The sequence below is a fragment of the Macrotis lagotis genome, chromosome 4 (genome assembly GCF_037893015.1).
Source record: "Macrotis lagotis isolate mMagLag1 chromosome 4, bilby.v1.9.chrom.fasta, whole genome shotgun sequence".
Classification (NCBI taxonomy): Eukaryota; Metazoa; Chordata; class Mammalia; order Peramelemorphia; family Peramelidae; genus Macrotis; species Macrotis lagotis.
In genome coordinates, this window is record NC_133661.1 from 172,659,357 (window position 1) to 172,686,589 (window position 27,233).

At 35.0% G+C, this 27,233-nt stretch overlaps 1 protein-coding gene across 1 annotated transcript in view; it reads left to right on the forward strand.

The window, feature by feature from the left end:
- The window catches only part of DMXL2 (Dmx like 2), a 100,056-nt gene that overhangs the window by 7,854 nt on the left and 64,969 nt on the right, over window positions 1-27,233 (forward strand). Inside the window, exons 6-10 of the mRNA XM_074234680.1 lie at window positions 1,427-1,516; window positions 5,763-5,880; window positions 8,319-8,438; window positions 21,743-21,967; window positions 24,822-26,501. Coding sequence (XP_074090781.1) covers window positions 1,427-1,516; window positions 5,763-5,880; window positions 8,319-8,438; window positions 21,743-21,967; window positions 24,822-26,501 — 2,233 coding nt within the window. The remainder of the gene's footprint in view (window positions 1-1,426; window positions 1,517-5,762; window positions 5,881-8,318; window positions 8,439-21,742; window positions 21,968-24,821; window positions 26,502-27,233) is intronic.

Below are 27,233 nucleotides of genomic sequence, written 5' to 3' on the forward strand. Positions count from 1 at the left end.
ATTCAGAAACTGACATATACAGTGTACTGTTCTAGTCAGTGAGGGGAAGACAAGACAAAATGTCACAGTTCCTTCTTTCAAGAAGCTTATTCAAAGTAGATGTAGAAGTGCTTAAACAAATACCATGAATATTTTAAATAAAAGAGGGTAACAGAAATTGATTCTTTCTCTAAAGTACCATGATTTATGTCTCAGATATTAATCTCATTTGTAAGCATGATTTATTTTGCTGAAGATTCATCTATTGTCCAAACTGTAATCATGATTCTTTATAATAATTCATATTTGAGAAACAGCCCTGTGAAGTAGGTATTGTTATTCTTATTTTATAGAGAAGGAAGGTTAGATTTCTGGTAAAGTAGCATTCCCAGGGTTGTACAGATAACCAGTGTCTCAGAGTACCTTTTGAATCCAGGTCTCATGATACAAATGAGGTTTGCTGAGCCTCCCTAATGAGCCCTTGTTTTATGTTAATACAAGCACCTGCCAGTGCTCATTCCCTGTGGCATCCGATTTATTCCCTTTTATAACTCTTTTGCATGACTTGTGGGCTTGAAACAAGGAGTTGTTTCATTGTTCTCCTCATAGATTGTTTAGTTCATTTCAACAAGCATTATTTGCTGCCCATTTTGTTCTTTGTTCACTGTACTAGGGGATAAAAAAGAAGTAGAAGCCATGGTTCTTGCTCTTGGGTAACTCAAAATCTAATTGGGAAGGCCGGGCACATACTTCAGCACCAAGAGAATGATATCATTTCACTGAAGTCTCAACTTCAAGAAACTGTGAGCAGTTCTGATCCTGGTGCCTTTCCTCTTCTGGCTAGCCACAGTTGATCCTACATAAACCTTGTCAGCACACTGTCTTTACCCCATTAGACTGGTAGCTCCTTGAACCGAGGCAGCATTTATTCATTCATTCATTCATTCATTCATTCATTCATTCATTCATTCATTCATTTATTTTTCTTTGTGTCCATAGGACTTAGCACAGTGTCCAGCACACAATAAGCACTTAATAAATGCCTGTTGCCTGATATGAGTGACACAAAAGTTAATATGGGGAAGGTGATAATCACTTTCTAGAGAACATACCTCTTGCTTGATATGTCAGTGTAGGAAAAATATAATGGTTACTGTTGATTTATTAAATGATTATTATGGAAAAGTAAACTATTTCTTGGTTCTGTTAATGAGAATGTTATAAATTTCTCTCTATAAATATATTTATATATTTCTGTTACTAATGGGTAGTGAGTGACTTTCTTGCACTATTACCATTATTATTTAGTAAATAAATTGTAAAAGTCTTTTGTGTGTAAGGTAATTGGATTATCACTGGCAATATAAACGATATAATAAAACAATAAAGTGGTATTTATATAATATTATATAATGACAATCTTTTAATTAATATTTTCTTATTTCAGAAACTCATTGGAGAAGTATTTAATATTGTGAGCCAACAGTCTACTGCTCGACCTGGATGCATTATTGAGCTTGATGCAATAACTAACCAAGTAAATAAATGCTAATGAAATGATGGTATAAATATACTTAAAAATCGCTTCTTGAAGTATTATTGAATTTTACCTTACAACAATCTTTTATTCCCAAGTCTTGACAAATGCTCATTAGCAACATAATGTAGTCTGTGAGTGGTTCAGGAATTACTCTTTTTTTTTTTTTAAGGTTCGGACTGTGAGACTATTTTGCCTATTGTAAAAGGAATTTGACTTTTGGGAGTATAATAGCTATGGCCCTGGTCCTTCTGTATTGAGGCTGCATTTAGAAGAGCTCTGATTTACAGTATTTTCACTTGAATACTTGAAAGTTTTCCAGGAAGAGACATACAAAAATGCAGATAGGATAGGGATTAATTTGAAACTACACATCAACTCTAGTATTAATTACATGACTGTTGATCAGCTTTAAAGACAGAATTCTGACCTCTCAAGATGATGAGATATTTAAAAAAAAGACAGTGGTGGAACTTGAATCATGATAAAATATTAAAGCAGAATTATGTGTAGACAAATGAATTTCCCTGTGACATTCATTATTATGCTTATAATCACAGTAAAGTAAATTTGAAGTAAATTCAAATCAATACATGTCATCTACTGTGTAAATAGGCATATTCTTGACAATGCTGACTATGTCTACAGAACTATTTTGGAGACCTTAAACTAAATACATGCTTTTGGCTAACATAAAGGAAATATGTATAGAGAAATATTTCTAAAATTTATTAAAGTAGGCAGCATGATATAATGCTGAAGTTCTTACCCTTTGTGTAATGTACCCCTTTCTCTGAGTAATGTTTTTAAATGCATAAAATAAAATATGGAAGTCATTTAATGTGGAAGTAGTCAACAAAGTATTTTTATTTCAACAAAGAAATTTCTAGATGCTCTAGCTTAAGAATCCCTGGCCTAGAGAAGGTTGACTGATTATGTAACTTTTGTATCTTGTATGTTCCCTTCCAACACTAAAATCCTGTGATCTATTTAAAAGCTGGTACAAGTTAACAGATCAGAACATGAAAAGTTTGATAGATACCCACTCACCAGCCAAGCACAGAATTGTATTCCTGTGAACTTTTTGGAATAATTTGAGTGATTCTTAGCTACTTCCTGGTATTCCTTGAGGAAAGGCTTGAATGTGGCATTTGTGTTCCAGTTTAGAGTAACAAAAGAAAGTAAATATCTTTGAATTTTGAAGAAATGGGAAATCTTAGTGCTTATATCAAATTTTAAAATAATATAAAGTATTGTTATGTTGTTTTAGAACTTTAAAAAAACCACTTTTATTTAGATTTTGATCAATGAGCATAAACTATTCCAATTTCAGTCTGGAATTTAGGTCATAGTGAAATAAAAGAGGATGAAGTATATTCTTGAGTTTAAAAAAGTTAGTATTTTATTTATCAAAGTTAAAATAATCTAAGGTCTAAAATAATCTGACAACCCAGTCCCAGGGGCTATCCATGTGAGGAGTTGTTAAAAACAGGCAAGTGTAGTGAACAGAGTCCTGGATTTGGAGTCAATAAAAACCTAAGTTTAAATCCTACCTTTGTCATTTACTGGATATGTGATCCACTTTTGCCAACTGGTAAGCCCGCCTTTTTTTTTTTTTTAAAGGTTTTTGCAAGACAAATGGGGTTAAGTAGCTTGCCCAAGGCCACACAGCTAGGTAATTATTAAATGTCTGAGGCCATATTTGAACTCAGGTACTCCTGACTCCAGGCCTGGTGCTCTATCCACTGCACCACCTAGCCACTCCAAGCCCTCCCTTTTGTCACCAACCAGCCTAGATCTCTCCTTTAAAGGAAGAGGTGGTTAGTTTAGTAGTAGGAATTAGGTATCTTTTCTTTCCCTCCAGTTTTTTAGCCCTGGGCTATAGTTACAGAGTAAAGAATTCCGTACCTACTCTCACGATAAATGCCTCAATTTGTTCTCTACAGCAGCAGGCTTAGCTCAGGTGTCCTATACTTGTAAAAAGAGTTTGAACATAGGGTTCAGTCCTTCAAGATCTCTGCCATCAAATGTCCTAGAGGAGAGGAGAATAACCTTATAAAGATAGATTTTGCCATCTAGATATAGTCCTATTATAAAAGTCTTAAGGCCTTACCTGCAGTGTTTGCCTTTTCTCTGAATTTGGGGAAACTTAATTAGGCTAAGGAAATAATGAGATTAAGTGACTTGTCCAAGTGACACCACTGGTAGTAAATGGCATAATTAGAATTTGAACTCTAAAATATATGACCTACAAAATTATTTCCCAAATTGGAAATACTTCTTTGACAAGGGAGTTGAGAACATTTCATTAAAAAAAAACCCAAAACAAAACCAACAGCTTGGTTTCCTTCAGCCAGGTTCATTATTTATACCTAGACAAATATAGCCATTTTTCTCTAACAAGATGAAGTGAACCCATATGCCTCAACTCAGGGCAGCAGAACTCATAACCTGGATCTAAAAGGGACTCAAGGCAACTACTCTAAAATTGATAATTTTCAGAAAGGTCCAAAAAAATCATTGCTGTATTCACTGTTCTCAGGTTAGTGGAAGTGCAGAAGCAGGCAGGTACACATAACAGTTTTCCCTTTAGGGTCATAACAAGCTTGGATATCAGTAAATCAGTAATTGAAGGATATCAGAAAAAGTCTTTACTTCTTTTTTTTAATTTTCAAAAAGATTTTATTTATTTTGAATTTTACAATTTTTCCCCTAATCTTACTCCCTCCCCCCACCCCCAACAGAAGGCAAGATCGGACAATATCAGTTTTTTTTTCCTAAATTAAAGTTAATAGTCCTTGGTCATTGTTCAAACTCCACAGTTCTTTTTCTGGATACAGATGGTATTCTCCATTGCAGACAGCCCCAAATTGTCCCTGATTGTTGCACTAATGGAATGAGCAAGTCCATCAAGATTGATCATCACCCCCGTGTTGCTGTTAGAGTGTACAGTGTTTTTCAGGCTCTGCTCATCTTGCTCAGCATCAGTTTATTCAAATCCCTCCAGGCTTCCCTGAATTCCCATCCCTCTTGGTCTCTAATAGAACAATAGTGTTCCATGACATACATATAGCACAGTTTGCTAAGTCATTCCCCAATCGAAGGACATTTACTTAATTTCCAATTCTTTGCCACCACAAACAGGGCTGCTATGAATATTTTTGTACAAGTGGTATTTTTATCCTTTATCATAATCACTTCAGGGTATAGACCTAGTAGTGGTATTGCTGGAGTAAAGGGTATGCACACAATTATTCTTCATTAATTTCATAGATAGATAGAATATATACTCAGAGTGGACCTAGCATCATCTCACCAAACTTGTAGCATATAAACAAGATATGTTAGGCTCGAGCATAATGTCCAGATCTATAGAACAGACAGTCCCTCTCAGTCTTGTCCTATTCAGGATTCCTGCATCTGACAGAAATATTGGGTTCAATTTTAGCAACTGTATTTTGGGAAAGTCATTAAACGTTGAAGAATATTTAGAGGAGGGAAATCAAAATGGAAAAGGGCCTTGATATCCTGCTATATAAAGGAGTAGGAATATTCCAGAGAAAAGACTAGGAGAGGTCAAGAAGAGAGGCATATTAGCAGACTTCAAGTATTAAAAAAGATAGCATGGGTTAGAAGAGGTTAAAGTTCTCAAAGAACAGATAAGGAAGAATGAGTGGAGATTGTAAAGAGGCAAATTTAGACTTGATAAAGTAAAAAACTTCCTAAAAATAAGTTGTCCAAAAGTGTAATAAATGACTTCCTGGAGATCTTCAAGCAATGACTGAATGATTAGATTTTATGGAGAAATTCCAGTCTAGGTATGGTTTGATCTAGATGACTTTTGAAATTTTTTTCATCTCTGAGATTCTGAGAAAATTTCCGTCTAATTATCATCCACATAATAAAGATAGATATGAGATAAGCAAAATGGTCTTTAGCATTGGTTACTCTATGTGCTTTCAACTCTCCCCCCTTCCTCTAAAAGTATTTACTTCCAAGGGAAATGATGAGCTGCCTTCCCTCTCTGACTTAGAAATCTTTAAACTCTCAAATTGCATTTAGCCTCAGATTCTGCCTTCTAGCCTTTTTTTCTCCTGATTGAGAAATTTGTCAAACTTTTAAATATTTCAGGTGTGTGTGTGTGTGTGTGTGTGTGTGTGTGTGTGTGTGTGTGTGTGTGTCGGTGTCGAGAAGAGTAGTAGGTTGGAAGTACAAAAATACTTTTTTTTTTTTTGTATGTTTATAGTGTGGCTCAAATACACAGTTACTTCATGTTTTTCAAGAAGATTTCATTATAGGATATAAACCACTTAAGGTGGACACGGAGCAGAAGGAAACAGAGATATTTTTCCAGCCATCTCAAGGTACTTTAAATTAAATTAAATTTCTTTAAAAAAAGTTTATCATATCTCTGTATGACCTTTATAAAATACTAGAAACCTCTGGAACAATTTTTGACACAGGCACTAGATAATTTAGTTAAAATAACTTTAATCTTGACCAATAGGGCAGAAGATTTGTCTCAGTACTGATCCTCTATCAAGGAAAATCTTGTTTTTGGAAGTAAAATTAAAAGTAATAAAGCATGGAGTAGTGTGGAGAGACTTATTTAGGAGACAGGAGTTTCAAGTTCTTGTCTCCCTATAAGTTTTTATGTTTTTGCTTTGGGTATGTTCAGTTTAATAGAACTAGTATTTATTTATTGCCTGCTTTGGTATGTGCGAGGTATTTGTATACAAAGATGAAAAACAGTCTTGTCCTTGCCCCAAATGACAACTTGCCATTTGTATTGTGCTTTAAAATTTACATAGCTCTTACCGCAGAAGAATGCTCTGAGTGGTAATTTCACATTTGTTGGCTTTTCTTTTCTCTACTTACTGAACTATTATTCTAAAAGTCTATTTCTTACTGTTTCTAGCTTCTCCATTCTAATTCACCCTTTACCTGTCTGCCAGAATAATCTTTCCTAATACACAGGTCTGACTTTTTCCATCCTCAGAAGACTTTAGTGGAGGCTCTTGCATTTTAGATAAATTTAACCTGGTATTTAAGGCCTTTTTACAGGTTTCATCCTTCATGGGAGGTAACATGGAGTAGTGGATGGAAAGCTGGACTTCAGAGTCAGGAAGAAACTGTCTTTCAAATAATGCCTCAAACACTTTTACCTTTCTTTGCCTCAATTTCCTCAGTGAGAGGATTGAACTTTATGGCCTCTAAGATGTGTCTTTGTGTGTGTGTGTGTGTGTGTGTGTGTGTGTGTGTGTGTGTGTGTGTATAGTTTTTGCAAGGCAGTGGGGGTTAAGTGACTTGCCCAAGGCCACACAGCTAGGTAATTTTTTTTTTTTTAGGTTTTTGCAAGGCAAATAGGGTTAAGTGGCTTGTCCAAGGCCACACAGCTAGGTAATCATTAAGAATCTGTGTCTGGATTTGAACTCAGGCACTCCTGACTTCAGGGCCAGTGCTCTATCCACTGCGCCACCTAGCTGCCCCTCGCTAGGTAATTATTAAGTGTCTGAGGCTGGATTTGAACTCAGGTACTCCTGACTTCAGGGCTGGTGCTCTGTCTACTGCGCCACTGACTCCAGGGCTGGTGCTCTATCTACTGTGCCACCTAGCCACCCTCTAAGATATTTTCTAGCTCTAAATATATGAGTCTACTTTTTTTAGTCTTTCACATTATATTATACTTTTCCATTATAGGTGGATTTAATTACTAACTATTCTTCAGTTTCATCTTGCTTTCCCCTGACCTTCTCACCTCTTAACATGCACATTTTTTTTTTTTTTTAGGTTTTTGCAAGGCAAATGGGGTTAAGTGGCTTGCCCAAGGCCACACAGCTAGGTAATTATTAAGTGTTTGAGGCCACATTTGAACTCAGGTACTCCTGACTCCAGACCTGGTGCTCTATCCACTGCACCACCTAGCCGCCCCTACATGCACATTTTTTTAATTTGGCATTTGAATTCTCAGAAACACTCCCCATCATTTCTGTTAAAATCCTTTTTTTTTAGGGGGATCAGCTAATAATTATCTAGCTCTGTGACCTTGGGCAAGTCAATCAATTCCATTGCCTTGTAATAAAAACCAAAAAAAAAATCCTTTTTGGGGGGCCTACCTCCAGTATCAAATCCTCTATAAAATTTTCTCTGATTTCAACTTCTTCACATTTTCTTTTCTTCTTTGATTAGTTTTTCCTTTTGTTCTGTCACAGTCGGTGTTACATTAATTTTTGTGCCTATTTTTTTTCCTTGTAGAGACTGTATCATTTTCCATCTTTGTATCCATAGTATCTATTACAATATCTCGCATATATACATGGGCACCTGAGAAATGTTTATGGATTTACTGATTTGAATAATAATGTGACTTCATAAAAGGCATTTGGGCAAGAGTTTGACAACTAAGGCAGATTTTTGCCTCCTGTTGACACTCATTCTTTTGGGAAAAGGCTTTAAATTTTTTGAGGTTAATGATTTGTTTTTTTGTTGTTTTTGTTTTTGCAAGGCAATGGGGTTAAGTCATTTGTTCAAGGTTACATAGCTTGGTAATTATTAAGTGTCTGAGGCTGGATTTGAACTTGGGTCCTTCTGACTCCAGGGCCAGTGCTCTATCCATTGTACTACCTAGCTGCTGCTAAGGTTTAATGAATTAAAAATTTAAATCCTCAAATGAGTCTTTCTTGTACATCAGTGTGTTTTTAAAGGTCAATTCATCGTCTTCTTGTGTGTAATGTCACTGGTCTTTGTTTTTTATGTTTTAAAAGCATATTATTAATGAAATGTCTTTTTACTTTACTGATAGGTTATCGCCCACCACCTTTTTCAGAAAAGTTCTTTCTTGTAGTAATTGAAAAAGACAGTAACAATTATTCAATTCTTCATATGTGGCATCTTCATCTTAAATCTGTACAAGCATGTTTAGGTAAGTAATTATAATTCTAGAGATACATCATGTAATTTTTTTATGAATGTACATTATCAGATAATTCTTTAAAGCAGAAATTCTTTATCTGGTATCCATGAACTTTCTTTTTTAATATCCTGATAATTATATTTTATAATAATTTGTGAGCTTATGTATTTTATTTTATCCAGTAAATGTCATTTTGAGGAGCCCTCAGGTCTCCCCAGATTGTCAAAGGGGTTCATACATAAAAAAATGTTAAGAATTCCTGCATTAAAGATCTTAAGAACTGCAAATTAAACAACTGAGTAGAATCAGATTGTTTGTAGCAAACTTTTAATTATGAAAATAAGAGATTGAATCCATTGATGAAAGAAATTAGGTTGTGCCTGAAAGGGAAATCATTTCATGTAGTTATAGCATTTTAATGGAAATTTAAGAGAATTAATACTATATTTTTTGAGGTATTAATATTTTATCAATGGAATTATTAAATGAATAACAAAGTTGTGGGTCTAAAGTTAACAAGTCTGGTTTAGGGGAAGCTATGTGGCACAGTGGATAGAGCACTGGCCCTGGAGTCAGGAGTACCTGGCTTCAAATGTGGCCTCTCAGACACTTAGTAATTGCCTAGCTGTGTGGCTTTGGGCAAACCACTTAACCCCATTTGCCTTGCAAAAAAAACCCCAAAACTGTAAAAAGAAGAATAAAGGACAAAATATTTTTAAAAAATGTGGTATAACTATACGCTTTACATAGTTATTTCTACAAATATTAACAAAAATTAACAATGATTATTTACAGAGCACCAAGATTCTGAATTAGCAATTTTTCTTCACTGTTAGCTGTCCATATAATATTAATTAGTTTTAAGATGAAGAAGTCTATAATGTGGAAATCATAGAAATTAACAGAAATAGTTTCTTGTGAATAGACTTTCTTTGAAAGGCAAATTAAAAATTATGAAGTTTTCATAATCACCTATTTCATTTTTAGTTTTGTATCCTCAGTACCTAACACAGTACAGTGAATGCTTGTTGGTTAATTGATTCATTTAGGAATTAAATCTAATTTTAAACTATTAACATTTCAGAATTCTTTTTAATAATATTTTAAAAAGGGCTGTAATCTGTAGTAGAAATGAGATCATATGGAGTCAGGAAAGACCAGGCTTCATATCCTACCATGATATGAATTATCTATGAAATCTTGGGAGAGCCAGTTAAATCCCTGTGTCACCTTAGTTTTTCATCTGTTAAGTGAATGAAACAGTACCTATAGCATATGGTTTACAGGGTCACTGTGAAATAATATCATCAAATCAAGTCAGCAAGCATTTGTCAAGCTTCAACTGTGGGCTAGACAACGTGTTAGATTTTGGATTTAAAGAAAGGCAAAAACAGTTTGTGCCCTCCTGAGTTCCTAACAGTCTAATGGGGGAAATATCATACAAACAGTTATACCATACATATACACATGCATGCACACACGTATAAATGATTGTCATAGAGAAAAAAAAATTACTTTAAATGTGTCTGGAAATGGCTTGTTCTAGAAGGCAGAATGTTAGGTGAGATTTGAAGGAAATGTTAGGCAAAGGAAATAAAGAAAGTTAGGGAATCAAGGAATGATAGACATGGAAAAGAAATTCTGGGCATGAATACCAGTACTGGGTCTAATACCACTGCTGGGTCTATACCCTGAGGAGATGATAAAAAAAGGGTAAAACATCACTTGTACAAAAATATTCATAGCAGCCCTGTTTGTGGTGGCAAAGAATTGGAAATTAAGTGAAGTGTCCTTCAATTTGGAGAATGTCTTAACAAATTGTGGTATATGTATGTCATAGAACACTGTTCTATTAGAAACCAGGAGGGAAAGGAATTCTGAGAAACCTGGAGGGATTTGCATGAACTGATGCTGAGTGAGATGAGCAGAATCAGAAAAACATTGTATACCCTAACAGCAACATGGGGGTGATAATCAACCTTGATGGACTTGCTCAGTCCATCAGTGCAACAATAAGGGACAATTTGGGGCTGTCTGCAATGGAGAATACCATCTGTATTCAGATACAGAACCATGGATTTTGAACAAAGTTCAAGGTCTATTCTCTTTAATTTTGAAAAAAAACAACAGATATCTTACTGTCTGATCTTGTTATCTCTTATACTTTTTGTTTCTTCCTTAAGGATATGATTTCTCTCTTGTCACACTCAATTTGGATCAATGTACAACCTGGAAACAAAATAAAGACCGAAAAATTGCTTTCTGTGGGGGGATGAGGGGAGGGAAGTAAGATTGGGGGAAAAATTGTAAAACTCAAATAAAATCTTTAATAAAGAAATTCTGGGCATGAGGGAGCCAGAGAAAATTCAGTCAGGATATAGACTTGTCTAAGAACAGCAAGAAACCAGTATCATTAGAGGTGAGTCAGGTATCAAAATACTTTCCAGGTAGGAAGGGACCAGGTTATGGAGAACTTTTTTTTTTTTTTTTTTTTTTAGGTTTTTGCAAGGCAAATGGGGTTTAAGTGGCTTGCCCAAGGCCACACAGCTAGGTAATTATTTTTTTTTTTGTCACTGATGTCATCAACTTTATTTTTTTTTTTCATTTTTATTAAAGATATTATTTGAGTTTTACAATTTTCCCCCAGTCTTGCTTCCCTCCCCCCACCCCCACCCCACAGATAGCACTCCATCAGTCTTTACTTTGTTTCCATGTTGTACCTTGATCCAAATTGGGTGTGATGAGAGAGAAATCATATCCTTAAAGAGAACAGAATTCTCAGAGGTAACCAGATCAAACAATAAGACATCTGGCTTGTTTTTTTTTTTCCGAATTAAAGGGAATAGTCCTTGTACTTTGTTCAAACTCCACAGCTCCTTATCTGGATACAGATGGTACTCTCTTTTGTAGACAGCCCAAAATTGTTTCCAATTGTTGCGCTGATGGAATGAGCAAGTCCTTCAAGGTTGAACATCACTCCCATGTTGCTGTTAGGGTGTACAGTGTTTTTCTGGTTCTGCTCATCTCACTCAGCATCAGTTCATGCAAATCCCACCAGGTTTCCCTGAAATCCCATTCCTCCTGATTTCTAATGGAACAGTAGTGTTCCATGACATACATATACCACAGTTTGCTAAGCCATTCCCCTATTGAAGGACATTTACTGGATTTCCAATTCTTTGCCACCACAAACAGGGCTGCTGTAAATATTTTTGTACAAGTAATGTTTTTACCCTTTTTCCTCATCTCTTCAGGGTATAGACCCAGTAGTGGTATTGCTGGGTCAAAGGGTATGCACATTTTTGTTGCCCTTTGGGCATAGTTCCAAATAGCTCTCCAGAAGGGTTGGATGAGTTCACAGCTCCACCAACAATGTATTAGTGTCCCAGATTTCCCACATCCTTTCCAACATTGATCATTGTCCCTTCTGGTCATATTGGCCAATCTGAGAGGTGTGAAGTGGTACCTCAGCGAAGCTATAATTTGCATTTCTCTAATACTTAATGATTTAGAGCATTTTTTTTCATATGGCTATGGATTGCTTTGATCTCTTCATCTGTAAATTGCCTTTGCATATCCTTTGACCATTTGTCAATTGGGGAATGGCTTTTTCTTTTAAAAATATGACTCAGTTCTCTGTATATTTTAGAAACGAGTCCTTTGTCAGAATCATTAATTGTAAAGATTGTTTCCCAATTTACTACTTTTCTTTTGATCTTGATTACATTGGTTTTATCTGTGCAAAAACTTTTTAATTTAATGTAATCAAAATCATCTAATTGGTTTTTAGTGATGTTCTCCAACTCTTCCTTAGTCATAAACTGCTCCCCTTTCCATAGATCTGACAGGTAGACTAGTCCTTGATCTTCTAATTTGCTTATAGTATTGTTTTTTATGTCTATGTCCTGTAACCATTTGGATCTTATCTTGGTAAAGGGTGTGAGGTGTTGGTCTAATCTAAGTTTCTTCCATACTAACTTCAATTATCCCAGCAGTTTTTATCAAAGAGGGAGTTTTTATCCCAATGGCTGGACTCTTTGGGTTTATCAAACAGCAGATTACTATAATCCTCTCCTGCTTTTACACCTAGTCTATTCCACTGATCCACCACTCTATTTCTTAGCCAATACCAAACAGTTTTGATGACTGATGCTTTATAATATAATTTTAGATTGGGTAGTGCTAAGCCACCTTCATTTGCATTTTTTTCATTAAGCTCCTGGCAATTCTTGACTTTTTATTTCTCCATATGAATTTACTTACAATTTTTTTCTAATTCATTAAAGTAATTTTTTGGAATTTTGATTGGTAGGGCACTAAACAGATAGTTTAGTTTTGGTAGAATTGTCATTTTTATTATATTAGCTCTCCCTATCCATGAGCAGTTGATATTTGCCCAGTTATTTAAATCTGATTTAATTTGTGTGAGAAGTGTTTTATAATTTTTTTCAAAAAGATTCAGAGTCTGTCTTGGCAAATAGACTCCCAAGTATTTTACACTGTCTGAGGTTACTTTGAATGGGATTTCTCTTTCTAGCTCTTCCTGCTGTTTCTTGCTAGTCATATATAGGAAAGTTGAGGATTTATGGGGGTTTATTTTATAACCTACAACTTTGCTAAAATTGCTAATTGTTTCCAGTAGTTTTTTAGATTATTTCTTGGGATTCTCTAGGTAGACCATCATGTCATCTGTGAATAGTGAGAGTTTTGTCTCTTCCTTCCCAATTCTAATTCCTTTAATTTCTTTTTCTTCTCTAATTGCTGATGCTAACATTTCTAATACAATATTGAATAGTAGTGGTGATAATGGGCACCCTTGTCAGCTAGGTAATTATTAAGTGTTTGAGACCGGATTTGAACCCAGATACTCCTGACTCCAGTGCTGTTGCTTTATCCACTGCGCCACCTAGCTGCCCCCTCTTTTTTTTTTTAAATCTGATATCATTGCGATTTATTTTAGTAGTGAATTATGAGGGCTTTATCACAAAATATGGATAAAGAGTTGTTCTTAAATCTTTAAAGGGATGCAACCAAGTAATCTAATCCTCTGTGATGGCATTCCTTTTAAGAACTATCCATATTTAAGTTCCCACAAAAACAAGTAGATTCAAGGACATGTTTATAGTAAATTTTTTTTCATACTAATAACCAAGGGAGAAACTGTAAAAATAAAATATATTAGCTATCTTTATATTCTCTTCTTTTTCTTTCTCATAAAAGCAAATTAAGGAATACTATAAATATGATATTCCATAAAGTGGAACCTAAAATGGAAAAAATAAAGATTTTTAAAATTATTTTACTTTTATTATCAAATCAAATCCCATTTTATTTTTTTTAAAGAGTTTATTTATTTTGAGTTTTGCTTCCCTCCCCCCACCCCCATTGATCTCAGTTGAATGTTATGACAGAGAAATCATATCCTTAAGGATGAAAAATAAAGTATGATAGTAAAATTACATCATAATAATATAATGCTTTTTTTTCCTAATATGATGGTAATAGTCTTTGGTCTTTGTTCAAAGTCCATAATTCTTTCTCTGGATACAGATGGTATTCTCCATTGCAGATAGCTCACAATTCTTTCTGCTTGTTGCACTAAAGGGATGAGCGTGTCCATCAGGGTTTATCATCACCCCCATGTTGCTGATAAGGGTATACAATGTTTTTCTAGTTCTGCTCATCTTGCTCAGCATCAGTTCATACAAGTCCCTCCAGGCTTCCCTGAATTCCCATCCCTCTTGGTTTCTAATAGAACAATAGTGTTCCATAACATATATATACCATAGTTTGTTAAGCCATTTCCCAATTGATGGACATTCACTTAATTTCCAATTTTTGCCACCACAAACAGAGCTACTATAAATATTTTTGTACAAGTGATGTTTTTACCCTGTTTCATGATCTCTTCAGGGTATAGACCCAGTAGTGGTATTGCTGGGTCATAGGGTATGCACATTTTTGTTCCCCTTTGGGCATAATTCTGAATTGCTCTCCAGAAAGGTTAGTGAGTTCACTCCTCCACCAACAATGTATTAGTGTCGCAGATTTCACATATCCCTTCCAACATTGATCATTGTATGAAGAACTTTCAAAGCCAAAACAGAGGATTTTTGTATTTGATGCTAGAGGTAATAGGGAGCCATTGGAGTTTTTTGAATAAGGGAGTGACATGGTTATAGCTATAATTTGATTGCTGATTAGAGTGGGAAGAGCTTTGAACCAGAGAATACAACTAGAAAACAAGTTACCTTGTTCAGAGCCATGGAGATGATGAGGTGTGGACCAGCATAGCAGTGGTGGCTAGAGAAGTTACAGAGATAGAATTGACATGACTTGGCAACAGATAAAATGGAGACAGAGAGTGTGAGATGTGGAGTTGTTGATGACACCTAGTTATATACCTAGTATGACTGGGAGGATGATAGTGCCCTTGACAGTGAAGTTATGAAAATGGAAAGGTTTCGGGGAAAAGAAAAATAAAGTCAGTTTCAGAAAGGTTTAATTTAAGATATCTATCAGACATACAGTTTGAGATGTCCAGTAGATTTTTGGAAATGTCAGGGTTGGGGTTAGGGCAGAATAGATCTGAAAATCATTTTCCTAGACATGATAATTATATCCATGGGAACTTACAAGATCACCTAGTGAAATAGTTTAGGCAGAGGTTCCCAGACATTGATTCGTGGAACTCTTGAGTTTCAATAATTTTTTCACAGTGCCCCATGCCAAAAGAGATATCTAATAGTACTTTTTATTAAGTAATTGGTTTCATACCCTCAATGTGTATTTATGTCCTAAGGTCCTAATAGGTATTTGAAAAAATACCCATAAATTGAAAGAAAAAAAATTGTCATTCTTAAAAAACTATAATTACTTACTAATGGGATGGATGTACCTTGGCTACTTCACAACTCTTCAAAACTTGGAATTGGTTGGAGTACCTCCACTGTCATTACCTGTTCCACATTGACGCTATTTGCTTTTTACCACAGCAACCACTGAAAACCCAACATTGCAAAAATCTGACCTCTTAAATGAGGAAGTTCCAGGAATTGCTCACATGATTGAAAGTACAAGTAAACAAGAAACATCTCACATTAGTGAACATCATGTCACACAACTTAAATTTTGAAATTGTGAGGTAATAGTAGTGTCCTGAAGCTAATAGAGTGGTATCCATCCGATGTCCAACAATGCACAGTTTGGAAACTTTGAGCATAAAGGAGAAGAGAAGTGGGCATGGGTTCGTTGTTAGTGGGTGTGACCTGAATGAAAGAATCAGTAGATGAGGCTAAAAATAAAAAGGCATGGTCAGCCTGAGAAATAATAGGAGAGAACAGTGATATTAAAACTTAGAGACAAAAGATCAGCAAGGAAAAAGAAGGTGGTTGATGGTGCCTGAGTCTACAGAGAAGTCTAGGAGGACAGACCACTATTTGACAATTAAAGATATCACTGGTAACTTTGCAGGAAGTAATTTCAATTGAATGATGATGATGTTGGAAGCCAGACTATAAGAGAGTTTAGACAATGAGACGAAAGGAAATGGAGAAATTCTTAATAGACGATTTAGGATTTGTGAGGCGATGTGTGATACAGTAGAAAGAGCACTAAATTTGGAGGGAAGAATCTGAGTTCAAATCTTGTTTTTGCCCCTTAAGTATCTGAGTGATCTTGGGCAGGTCATGTAACCTTATTGGGTCTCTAAGGCTTCTTTTAGCTCTTTATGATTTATAATCCCCTGTTAGCACCTCAATATGAAAGGAATCCTTATTAAATATTATAGCACTTATTACACATCTGGTTTTTTTTTTTTAGAAAAGATATAAAGATATATAAGAAATGATTCTTACTTTCAAGAAGTTAGTAGTCCAATGTATAATTAAAAGTTACTTTATTTTACTTAGAATTACCAGGTTCACTTGGATTTCTACTTTGGCAACTAAAAATGGTCATAATATTTATAAGTGCAGTTATGATAACTATGATGGAGGGATCTTTGGCACTACAAGTACAATTTAACAGAGAATGTGTGTAGGCTTGGTGTGGTATACAGAGGTCTAAAAGGGAAAAAAAGAATGTTGGTAGTTGGAGAGAATGGGTTGTAGTTAGATGGTAAGTTAGAAAGAGTGAGTTGTAGTTAGATCAACTTAGTGCTTCCCTTAGCCACTACACTGTAATGATGAGAACTGCCCATGACCATACCATTTTTTACCTCTAGTGCTCTTAGAGGTACTCAATCAAGACGGCACTGTTAGGAGATCCAGAGGAACCAACTTGTCACAATAATAAGTTTCCTGAAAGTACCCATTGGCCTGGTTTCCTGTTTTGAGTCTGCTGGGTATTTATCCCCCCACATCTAAAAACATCTCAGGCTAACTTTATAAAGCATGTAGAAGAAAATTTATATTCTGTATTTTAGCTCAAACATCTGTCAAATATTCATTATTTTATAAGCAGATTTTACCTAGTGAGAGATTCTCTTAAACAGAAAACTCTCAGACCCAAGAAATTTCCAATTGTCATTTTAACAGTTTCTGTGAATTAGATATGAAAGGTTAAAAAGTAGTGTTCTCCTTTGTGTTTTTTCTGATATTTATACTAAAAGGAATGATAATAGGAACATTCATAGCAAGATCTGGTCCTTATTTCTCTGGGAAAGATAAGGCAATGCAAGACAAAAAATATTTATTAAGTACTTATTATGTATAGACACTCTACCAAGTGCTAGGGATACAAATATAAGAAAAAGAAAGACAATTTTTCCCCTCAAGAGGCTTACATTCTAATAGGTAAAAACAACACTAAAGAGAGCTGAAAAGGTTGGGGAGGGGTTTTGTGTTTGGAGATAGGACATGTCAGGGAACATGTATGGAATAATTGCCTGGAGAAGAATGAAGGTTAGCTAGTTGGGACTCTTCACTAAATGGAGGCCCCTTGAATAATTTACCTGTGGAAGAAAATTATGAATATGATGGATAGATGTTCCACTGTGAGAAAGCCACAAGGGTTGATGGATATTTCATGATGAGGAGACCCTGGACCTTGAGGTTGTTTTAGGATAAAATTTCAGTTGCAGTTGTACTGAAATCTAGAAAGTTTTCTGGAAATAGATATTCTTAACTGGTTAGTGATTTCAGGGGACATTGTTAGAATATTAATTCTTAATTTTTGTAACAAAAAGATAGGCTTCCACAAAAATAAAAAAGATAAGAGAAACTGGACAACAGAAACAAAAACAATGATGATAATGTCATCTCTCATTTCTGTGAAGCTTTAAAGTTTGAAAATGAACTTTTCTGATTTTACTTATATAAGATCAATGCTAGCAAATTCTAGGTATAAAATTTTTATCCTTGTTTAAAATCATCTGAAATTTCTTCGTTAAATTATTGAATTGTATACTGTGTCAACTGGGAATAGATTGTAAAATCATCTCTTCCAACATTTTTATTATATAAATAAAAAAACTGAGTCATGGAGTGCCTACAATGACATGTTTGAGGTTACAAATCTAGTTCATGGTCCAACTAGGCCTCATACCAAGTCTCCTGATTCTCACTCTTGTACATTTCAAAGAAATCCTGTTCTCTATTTTAAAGTATGTTTCCATATTTCCATACTAAGGCGTTAGATAACCTGGATTTTCCTTTTGACTCTGTCACTGAATCTGTAACATTGGGCAAGTATAATTTAAACCAAGGCATTAATTCACCTTTTTTAATAAAGCAACAATAACTGCCTCTTGTAGTTGTTACCCATTTTTCTTTTTCAGAGTACTTTTCTATCATTATCATTATTTTTCTTATTTAATATTTTATTTTTTTCCAGTTAAATTTTTTTTAGGTTTTTTTTTTTGCAAGACAGATGGAGTTAAGTGGCTTGCCCAAGGCCACACAGCTAGGCAATTATTAAGTGTCTGAGACTGGATTTAAACCCAGGTACTCCTGACTCCAGGGCCAGTGCTTTATCTACTATGCCACCTAGCCGCCCCTTTCCAGTTACATGTTAAAGAAATTTTAACATTTTTTTCAAATTTTGAGTTTCAAATTCTCTCTCCTTCCCCCTCCCCATCTTTGAAAAGGCAAACAGTGTGCCAAAGATTGTGTTTATAGTGTATTTATGTAATCACTTTTCTGTAGAAGTAATTCTTTGAAAATAAATAGGCAAACAAACCCAAGAAAAATAGAGAAAGTAAAGAAAAAATATCTGCATTTGGACTCTGATGGTTTTTCCTGGAGCTCCAGTAACTTTCTCTGGAGGTGTCCAGTACCTTTTTCTGGAGGTATACAGTACCTTTCATCATAAGCTCTGTAGAATTGTCTTGTTTTCTACAGAATTGCTGGGAATAATTATTCTATTCAAAAGATTATCATATGATATTGTTATGGTGTACAGTGTTCTCCTGGTTCTACACATTTCATTTTGCATCAGTTCATGTAAGACTTCCCATGTTTTTCTGAGAGTATCATCAATTCTTAAAGCATAATAGTATTTCATCACAATCATATTCATCTATTCCCCAATTGAAGAACATTTCTACAGTTTCCAATTCTATGCTATCACTAAAGGGGCTGTTGTAAATATTTTTTTTTTTGTGCACATAGGTCCTTTTCCTTTTTGTCTTTTTACCTCTTAGGGATACAGACCTAGTCATGGTATTGCTTGGTCAAAGGATATGAATGATTTCACAGTCCTTTGGGCATGGCTCCAAATTGCTCTCCAGAATGCTTAAATCAGTATACAACTTCATCAGTAGTATATTAGTTTTATTTTTCCCACATCCCCTTGTAGTAATTTAAACAGTTTAACCTTATTGAATCCTTTTTTTCTTTCTACGCTTCTTTTGAAACTTGTGTTTGAAAATCAGATTTCCTGTTTGTCTCTATTCTTTTTAATGAGAAATGTTTTAAAGTCCTTTATTTCCTTGAATATTCATTTTTTCCCTGAATGTCTGTTTTGCTGGGTAGATGATCCTAATTCTTTTGCCCTCTTCAATATCATTCTAGGGCCTCCAGTCCTTAAAAACTGCTAAATCTTATTTTATCTTGACTGCGACTCCAAATAGCTTATACTATTTTCTCCTGAATTTGGCTATAATATTCCTGGGAGTTTTCATTTGGGGATTCCTTTCAGGTGGTGATCAGTGAAGTCTTTCAATTTCTATTTTACCCTCTGGGTCTAGAATATTAGGGCAATTTTTGATTATTTCTTAAAAATTGATGTTTAGACTTTTCTTTTTTAATAATGACTTTCAGTTGGTCCAATAATTCTTAAATTATCTCCCTTGGATCTATTTTCCAGGTCAGTTATTTTTCTTTCTTTTTTTATAGGTTTTTTTTTTTTTTTTTGGCAAGGCAAATGGGGTTAAGTGGCTTGCCCAAGGCCACACAGCTAGGTAATTATTAAGTGTCTGAGACCAGATTTGAACCCAGGTACTCCTGACTCCAAGGCCGGTGCTTTATCCACTATGCCACCTAGCTGCCCCTAGTTATTTTTCTAATAAGATGTTTCACATTTTCTTCTATCTTTTCATTCTGTTTGATTGTTTCTTGATGTCTCATAAAGTCTTTAGTTTTCACTTGCCCTTTTCTGTCTTTTAAGGAATTATTTTCTTTGGTGAGGTTTAGTACCTCCTTTTCCATTGACCTATTCTGCTTTTCAAGATATTCTTCTCTTCATTGGAAATTTGTGCCTTTTTAAACATTTAACCTATTCTCTTGTTTAGGTGTTATTTTCTTCAGTATTTTTGTTCCTCCTTTACCAAGCTGTTGACTCTTTTTTTTTTTTTTAAATGAATTTCTTGCATCACTTTTGTTTCTCTTCTTGGTTGCTCCTCTATCTACCTTAATTTTTTTTTATTAGGTTTTTGCAAGGCAAATGGGGTTAAGTGGCTTGCCCAAGGCCACACAGCTAGGTAATTATTAAGTGTCTGAGACCGGATTTGAACCCAGGTACTCCTGACTCCAAGGCCAGTGCTTTATCCACTATGCCACTTAGCCGCCCCTATCTACCTTAATTTTTAAAATCCTTTTTGAACTCTTCCGTGACCAATTTTTTTTTTTTGAGGCTTTGGATGCAGCAGTTTTGACTTTGTTTTCTTCTGAGTATGTGTTTTGATCTTTTTTGTCACTCTAGTAACTTTCAGTGATCAGAATTTTTTCTGTTGTTTGCTCATTTTCCAGACATTTCTTGACTTTTAACTGTATGCTTTAGTGAAGTTCTGCTTCCCAAGTGGAGGAAGTACCTTTCCATGCTTCATGTATATTGTGCAACTGTTTTCATAGGTAATTCTGGGGATCTGTAAGTTTTTGGCTTTTCCAAGGTGGTATAATCTAGGGAGAATTGTGTTGGTCAATTTTCCAAACTGTTCACTGGTTTGTACTCTTTTCAACCCTGGTACTGTTACCAGGGTCCTTGCTCCCTTGTCACTATAAGCTTTGCTATGCAAGTGCTCCTCTTTATATTGGGACTGAGACCCAGGGCTGAGACTCAGATCCAAGTATAGGCAATACAACAGAGAGTTCTTCCCCATAGCACCAGCAAACTGACCCCCTGTAAATCTCCTTCTGATCTGTTGTCTCATCCCCTTTATGTCTGTAGGCTGAGAGGTCTAGAAACTGCACCTAATGCTGCTGATATAGTCCCCCACTCTGGGTTTTGCTAGGACCCAGGTGGTGCTGATAGGATGACCTATGTTGGACTGTGCTCCTCTCTCTCCCTGCTAAAGGTCATACAGCTAAATGATTAAGTGTCTGATGACCAGAAGTCCTCCTGAGTCCAAGGCCGGTACTTTTATCTACTGTACTACCTAATTGCCCCAGAGAACTTTTAACTTTTTTTGCTGATACCATCCCTGTGAGGGTGGTAGGACTAGATAATAAATTTAGCATTGGAAGTAAACATAAAAGATTATTTAGCCCAACAACATCTTTTTATAAAAGAAGAAACTAACCTAAAGCAAAAGGATGAAGCCTAGAGAGGGATGAACTTTCCAGTTTGTCAAAGATCACACAATTAAGTAGTATAAGTGGGATTTGAGTTCCTGACCCTCTGACTCAGTTCAGTCCTCCTGACTCCAGGTCATACTGTTGCTGTAAAAGAAAAAAGAAAAGGGAAATGACTAAGAGGTGAGTGTCAAGTTATTGAATCAAAGTAGGAATCCAGAGATTGAATCATGAACTCTGGAATAGTGGAAAGTTTTCTATATTTCCAAAATACTTTAAAGGGGGCAGAGTGGTAATTGTCTCTTGCTTCATATATTTGGTAAATAATTGAAATATGTTTTTTTTTTTTTTTATCCCTCAAAGCTAAAACTGAAGTTTCTTCATCAGAAAATCTACTTACAGTGCCTGGGCAAAAGAACATAGATTCTTCACCAGAAACTTCCCCTAGTATAAGTTCTATTCCACATTCAACATCTATTGCTAATCTCCAGACTGCTAGCAAGCTCATTCTGAGTTCTAGTCTCGTCTATAGTCAACCACTTGATCTTCCAGATGGAGTTGAAGTAATTAGAGCAACACCTTCAGCAGGTATCTTAGCTTTTGTTACCTATTATGCTTGATAGTAATTTTTGGTGATTGTGATGGAATTATTCTATATTCTTTATATATATCATATTATATTGTTGCAAAGCCTCATGATCTACTAAAAGAAATATTTTCTTCTTGCCAGATAATATTTTTCTGTCTCTCATTAGCAATAATTCTCTAAAATAAATTGTATTAGCTTAATGGAAATTAAATTGGTTTAAGGTGAGACCTCTTAATCTATTGTCGTTTTTTATATTAGGATGACCATTAATACAGGATAATTTTTGGTTAAAAAATGTAAACACCATATTTGTCTCTTCTTAGCTGCTTTTTGCCAGCGTAAGACTTTCAATTTAGAAATATGCATAATCAAATATGTTTGGTTAGATAATTTCCCCCTAATTAATCTGTTCTAGTTTAATGTTGAATTAACAGCCACTAATTTAGTGATAGGAACCTTCTCATTTTTCCCTGTCACAACATGTTTGCCTCCTATTCTTGGTCCATTTCATACTTGGCCTGTTTTTCTTTGTCTATAATTTCCCTGGATGTTAGCTCTAATTTATTTTTACTATTCTTTCTTTTTAAAAAATTATTTATTTATTTTAGATATTCTTGCTAAATTTTGAGTTCCAAATCATCTGTCACTCATCCACCCTCCCATCACTCACTTGAGAGTGTAAATAATATGATACATGTGAAATCATGTAAAACATATTTACAAATTGCAATATTACATATTGCAAAAAAATCAAGAAAAATAAAGTAAGAAAATTATACTTCAATTTTCACTCAGATTTCCTCATTTTCCTTTTTGGAGGTGGATAGCATTTGTTTCCATCATGAGTTTTTGGAATTGTATTGAATTATTGTATTGATTAGAGTAGACAAGAATTTCATTACAATATTGCAGTTACTATCATCAATCATCTCCTGGTTCTTCTCACTTCACTTTGCATGAGTTTATATAGATCTTGTCATAATTTTCTGAAACCAGCACCCTCTTACCGCCCCCCCCCATCCTTTCCCAGAGCAACAATAGCACTCTGTCATAGTCTTTTGCTACAACTTGTTCAGTTGATCTCCAGTTGATAAGTGGCCCCTCAATTTCCAGTTCTTTGCTACTTCAAAAAAAGAGTTTCTATAAATATTTGTGTACATATAACGCCTTTTCCTTTTTCTTCAATATATTTGAGGTACAGGTCTAATAGTGGTTCTTCTCAGTCAAAGAGTAGTCATCATTTTATAGCCCTTTGGGCATGGTTCCAGAATAGTTGGATTAGTTCAGAATTCCACCAGCAATGCGTTAGCATCCCTCTTTTCCCCTCATTTTCTCTAGTACTTGTCATTTTCCTTTTCTGTCACATTAGACAATCTTACAGTCTCAAATCGGTAGTGATTAGCGCATTTTTTCATGACTGGACAACTTTGATGTTTTCTTCTGAAAATTGCATGTTCATATGCTTTGAACATTTATCATTGAATGGTTCTTAATTTTATAAATTTGGGCCAATTCTTTAAATGAGGCTTTTATTAGAGAAACTTGCTATGCTTTTTTTGATATTAACTTCATTGTTTATGATAGCTTTTAACAAAATTTAATTTTCCTGATTATCTCTTGATTAGATCTGTTTTTGCTTTTGCTCTGTCTTTTTTTACTTCAGTTCAGTTATAATGGATCTTGCTCCAGCCCTTTATTTTAATTCATTGTTTAACAAAATAATGAATATTTTTATATTGGCTCAAATAGGTGATGTATCTATAGAAAGAAGACTATTATTAAGAAGGCTATTTATATTTGATGTTAAAAGGAGTTTTGGAATGGGGAAAAAAGGTAGTTGAATCTATGTAGACTTCTGCATCTGAAGATAGTTTAGGAGATAGGTACAAATTGGTATAAATTTTGGGATGGAGTGGAAGCAGGAGTAGCATAGAACAATAGAGAGAACTGACTGAATTCAGATCTGGCTTCAAAATTTTGCCTCTGTCATAATCTCTATGACCTTGGATGAATTATTAAACCATTTTGGATCTCAATTTCCTCATCTTTAAAAGGAGATACCTTAGACTAGGTTGTTGAAAAGGGTCCATTCCTATTCTAAATCAATGATTTTGTTATTTGAAAAGTCTACAGATTGGGTAGATCTGAACTCAGGTCTGTGGAAAAGCAGTTCATGTCAAAGACATATTTGGGAAAGGGAATAACTGAATTTTGACAGTTTTAAAATCAATTCTCCCCCCATATTACATAAAAAAGCAATGTTTAACTTTTTTTTTCTAATTATGAGTTCCAAATTCTTTCTTTCCTCATCTTCCCAAGTTGATGGCTATACCTAAACAATCATGCAAAACATTTCCATGTTAATCATGGTGAAAAAAGAAACACAGACCAAAATAAAAAATCAGAAGAAGCAAAGTGAAAAATAGGTGCTTGCTTCGATCTGCTTTTAGACTCCATTAATTCTTTCTCTGAAGATGGATGACATTTTACATAAGTCCTTTGGAATTGTCTTTGATCAATGTATGGCTGAGATTAGTTAAGTTTCATGGTTACTTTTATCTCAATTGCTTTTAAAATTTACAAATTCAGTGTCTTCATTTTTCATTATCATCTAAAGAAAAACTTGAATGATTCTGAAAATTTCTGTTTTTGAGGATAAATGACATTTCCATTTTTTATAGTCTGTTAGTTAATTTGCTTTCATTTCATGTTAAAAAAGATTATGGAATACCAGTAGAGGGCAGTATGAAACTGTGGTTCTGAAGATTCAATTTAGACTTTCCCACACAAATCAGAATTGATTTTGTGTATGAATTTATGGTGTTAATATTATAACTTTTATTTTTCTTATAGGTCATCTGAGTTCCTCTTCAATTTACCCTGTCTGCCTTGCACCTTACTTAATGGTTACGACTTGTTCTGATAACCGAGTGCGATTTTGGAAGTGTCATGTAGAAGGAGAACAAAATGGAAGAAGAAATGGGAAAGAAACCTATTATTGGAAGCAATGGCCTTTGATGAATGATGAAGGAGAAGATAGCAGCAGTACAGTGAGCATTGTGGGAAGACCAGTTGCTGTTAGTTGTTCCTATACAGGCCGACTTGCAGTAGCCTACAAGCAGCCTATCCAGCACAATGGCTTTGTTTCTAAAGAATTCTCTATGCATGTGTGTATATTTGAGTGTGAATCAACTGGTGGATCAGAATGGGTTTTAGAGCAAACAGTTCATCTTGATGATTTAATTAAGGTTGGTAGTGTCCTTGATTCAAGGGTTAGTGTTGATAGTAATCTCTTTGTCTATAGTAAATCAGAAGCCATTTTGAGTAAAGACCATTATCTTATGCCTAACATCAAGCATTTAGTACATTTGGATTGGGTATCAAAAGAGGATGGTTCTCATATACTCACAGTGGGAGTTGGTGCTAACATCTTCATGTATGGACGGCTTTCTGGAATTGTTACGGAGCAGACAAATAGCAAAGATGGCGTAGCTGTGATTACTTTGCCATTAGGTGGTAGTATCAAACAAGGAATAAAGTCAAGGTGGGTTCTCCTGAGATCAATAGACTTAGTATCTTCTGTTGATGGTACACCTTCACTGCCAGTTTCTCTCTCTTGGGTAAGAGATGGTATACTGGTGGTAGGAATGGACTGTGAAATGCATGTTTATGCACAGTGGAAACATGCTGTCAGATTTGGAGACAATGAAATTGATACTCCTGTTGCTGAAGAGTCTACAGTGGACCCTCCTGCAACTTTTAGGTCTAGCATGGGAATGAGAAAAAGTGTAATTGAAGGAACAGCTATAACAGATGATGTGTTTGGCACACCAGCTGTAGTTCAAGATGGTGGTTTATTTGAAGCTGCTCATGTACTTTCCCCAACTCTTCCACAGTATCATCCAACCCAATTATTGGAATTGATGGATTTAGGGAAGGTTCGAAGGGCTAAAGCCATTCTCTCTCATTTAGTTAAATGTATCGCAGGGGAGGTTGCAATAGTTAGGGATGCTGAGACTGGAGAAGGAGCTAAGCGACATCTTTCTCGAACCATTAGTGTAAGTGGTAGTACCGCAAAAGATACAGTCACAATAGGCAAAGACGGTACTCGGGATTATACTGAGATTGATTCTATCCCTCCACTTCCATTGTACGCACTGCTTGCAGCAGATCAAGATACAACTTACAGAATTTCTGAAGAAAGTACTAAGATATCGCAGGACTATGAAGATTCTAATAAGAGCACAAAAGAAGACCAGTATTCAGACCTATTCCAGATCCAGGCCATAACAACAGATGATTTTATTGACTTAGAGCCAGAAAAGAGAGAGAGCAAATCCAAAGTAATTAATCTTTCTCAGTATGGACCAGCTTACTTTGGTCAAGAACATGCCAGTGTACTTTCAAGCCATCTTATGCACTCAAGTCTTCCAGGCCTTACCCGTTTGGAGCAGATGTTCCTTGTAGCTTTGGCCGATACTGTAGCTACTACCAGCACTGAACTTGATGAACATAGAGACAAGAGTCACTCAGGTTAGTATTTCTATTAAATACTAAATATTAGCTCTTAGAAATATTATATATAAATAAGTATATGTATTATATGAGTAATTATGAAATGTAAATCAAATATTGAATTGTACATTCTAACTTTAGAATTCTAACATCTTCATTGAATAACTGTATGTATAAACTTAAAATTTCATTAGAGGAAGAGGCAGCATGGTATAGTTCTTCTGTGGGTTAAGAAGACTTTAACATTGACATACTGGCTTTGTGACCCTGGACAAGTGACCCCAGCCAGTCTATAGTAGTATGGCAAATTTTTATTAAACTTGTTTGGTTCCCACCCCCAAAATCAAGCTTCTTTAGTATTCTGGAAGGTACTGTATCTAAAAAAGGAAAGAAAGGCATTGTGGGTCAGTGCTTAAATGGCTCCTTTTTTGTTTTCTTGGGCCATTAACCAGAATGTGCTTTAGAAATCTGGTTTTCATATACATTATGACTTGGTTTTTATATTTAGATTGGGTAGATTTTTTGTTCAGGGATTATCCTCCAAAGTGATTCTGATTTTTGATTAGAACTTGCATAAAAGAAAAAAGAATTGTATGAAAGAATACTTGGACAATCTTTACATAGTTTTTGGCTTATAGTTCTTCATGGACTAATTGTACTTTTCTCCCCATTCACTTGTTCTAGTTCTTTTTGTATAGATACTATTTCTATGATAATAGTCTATTATTGGATTATAATATAGCTTCGTCA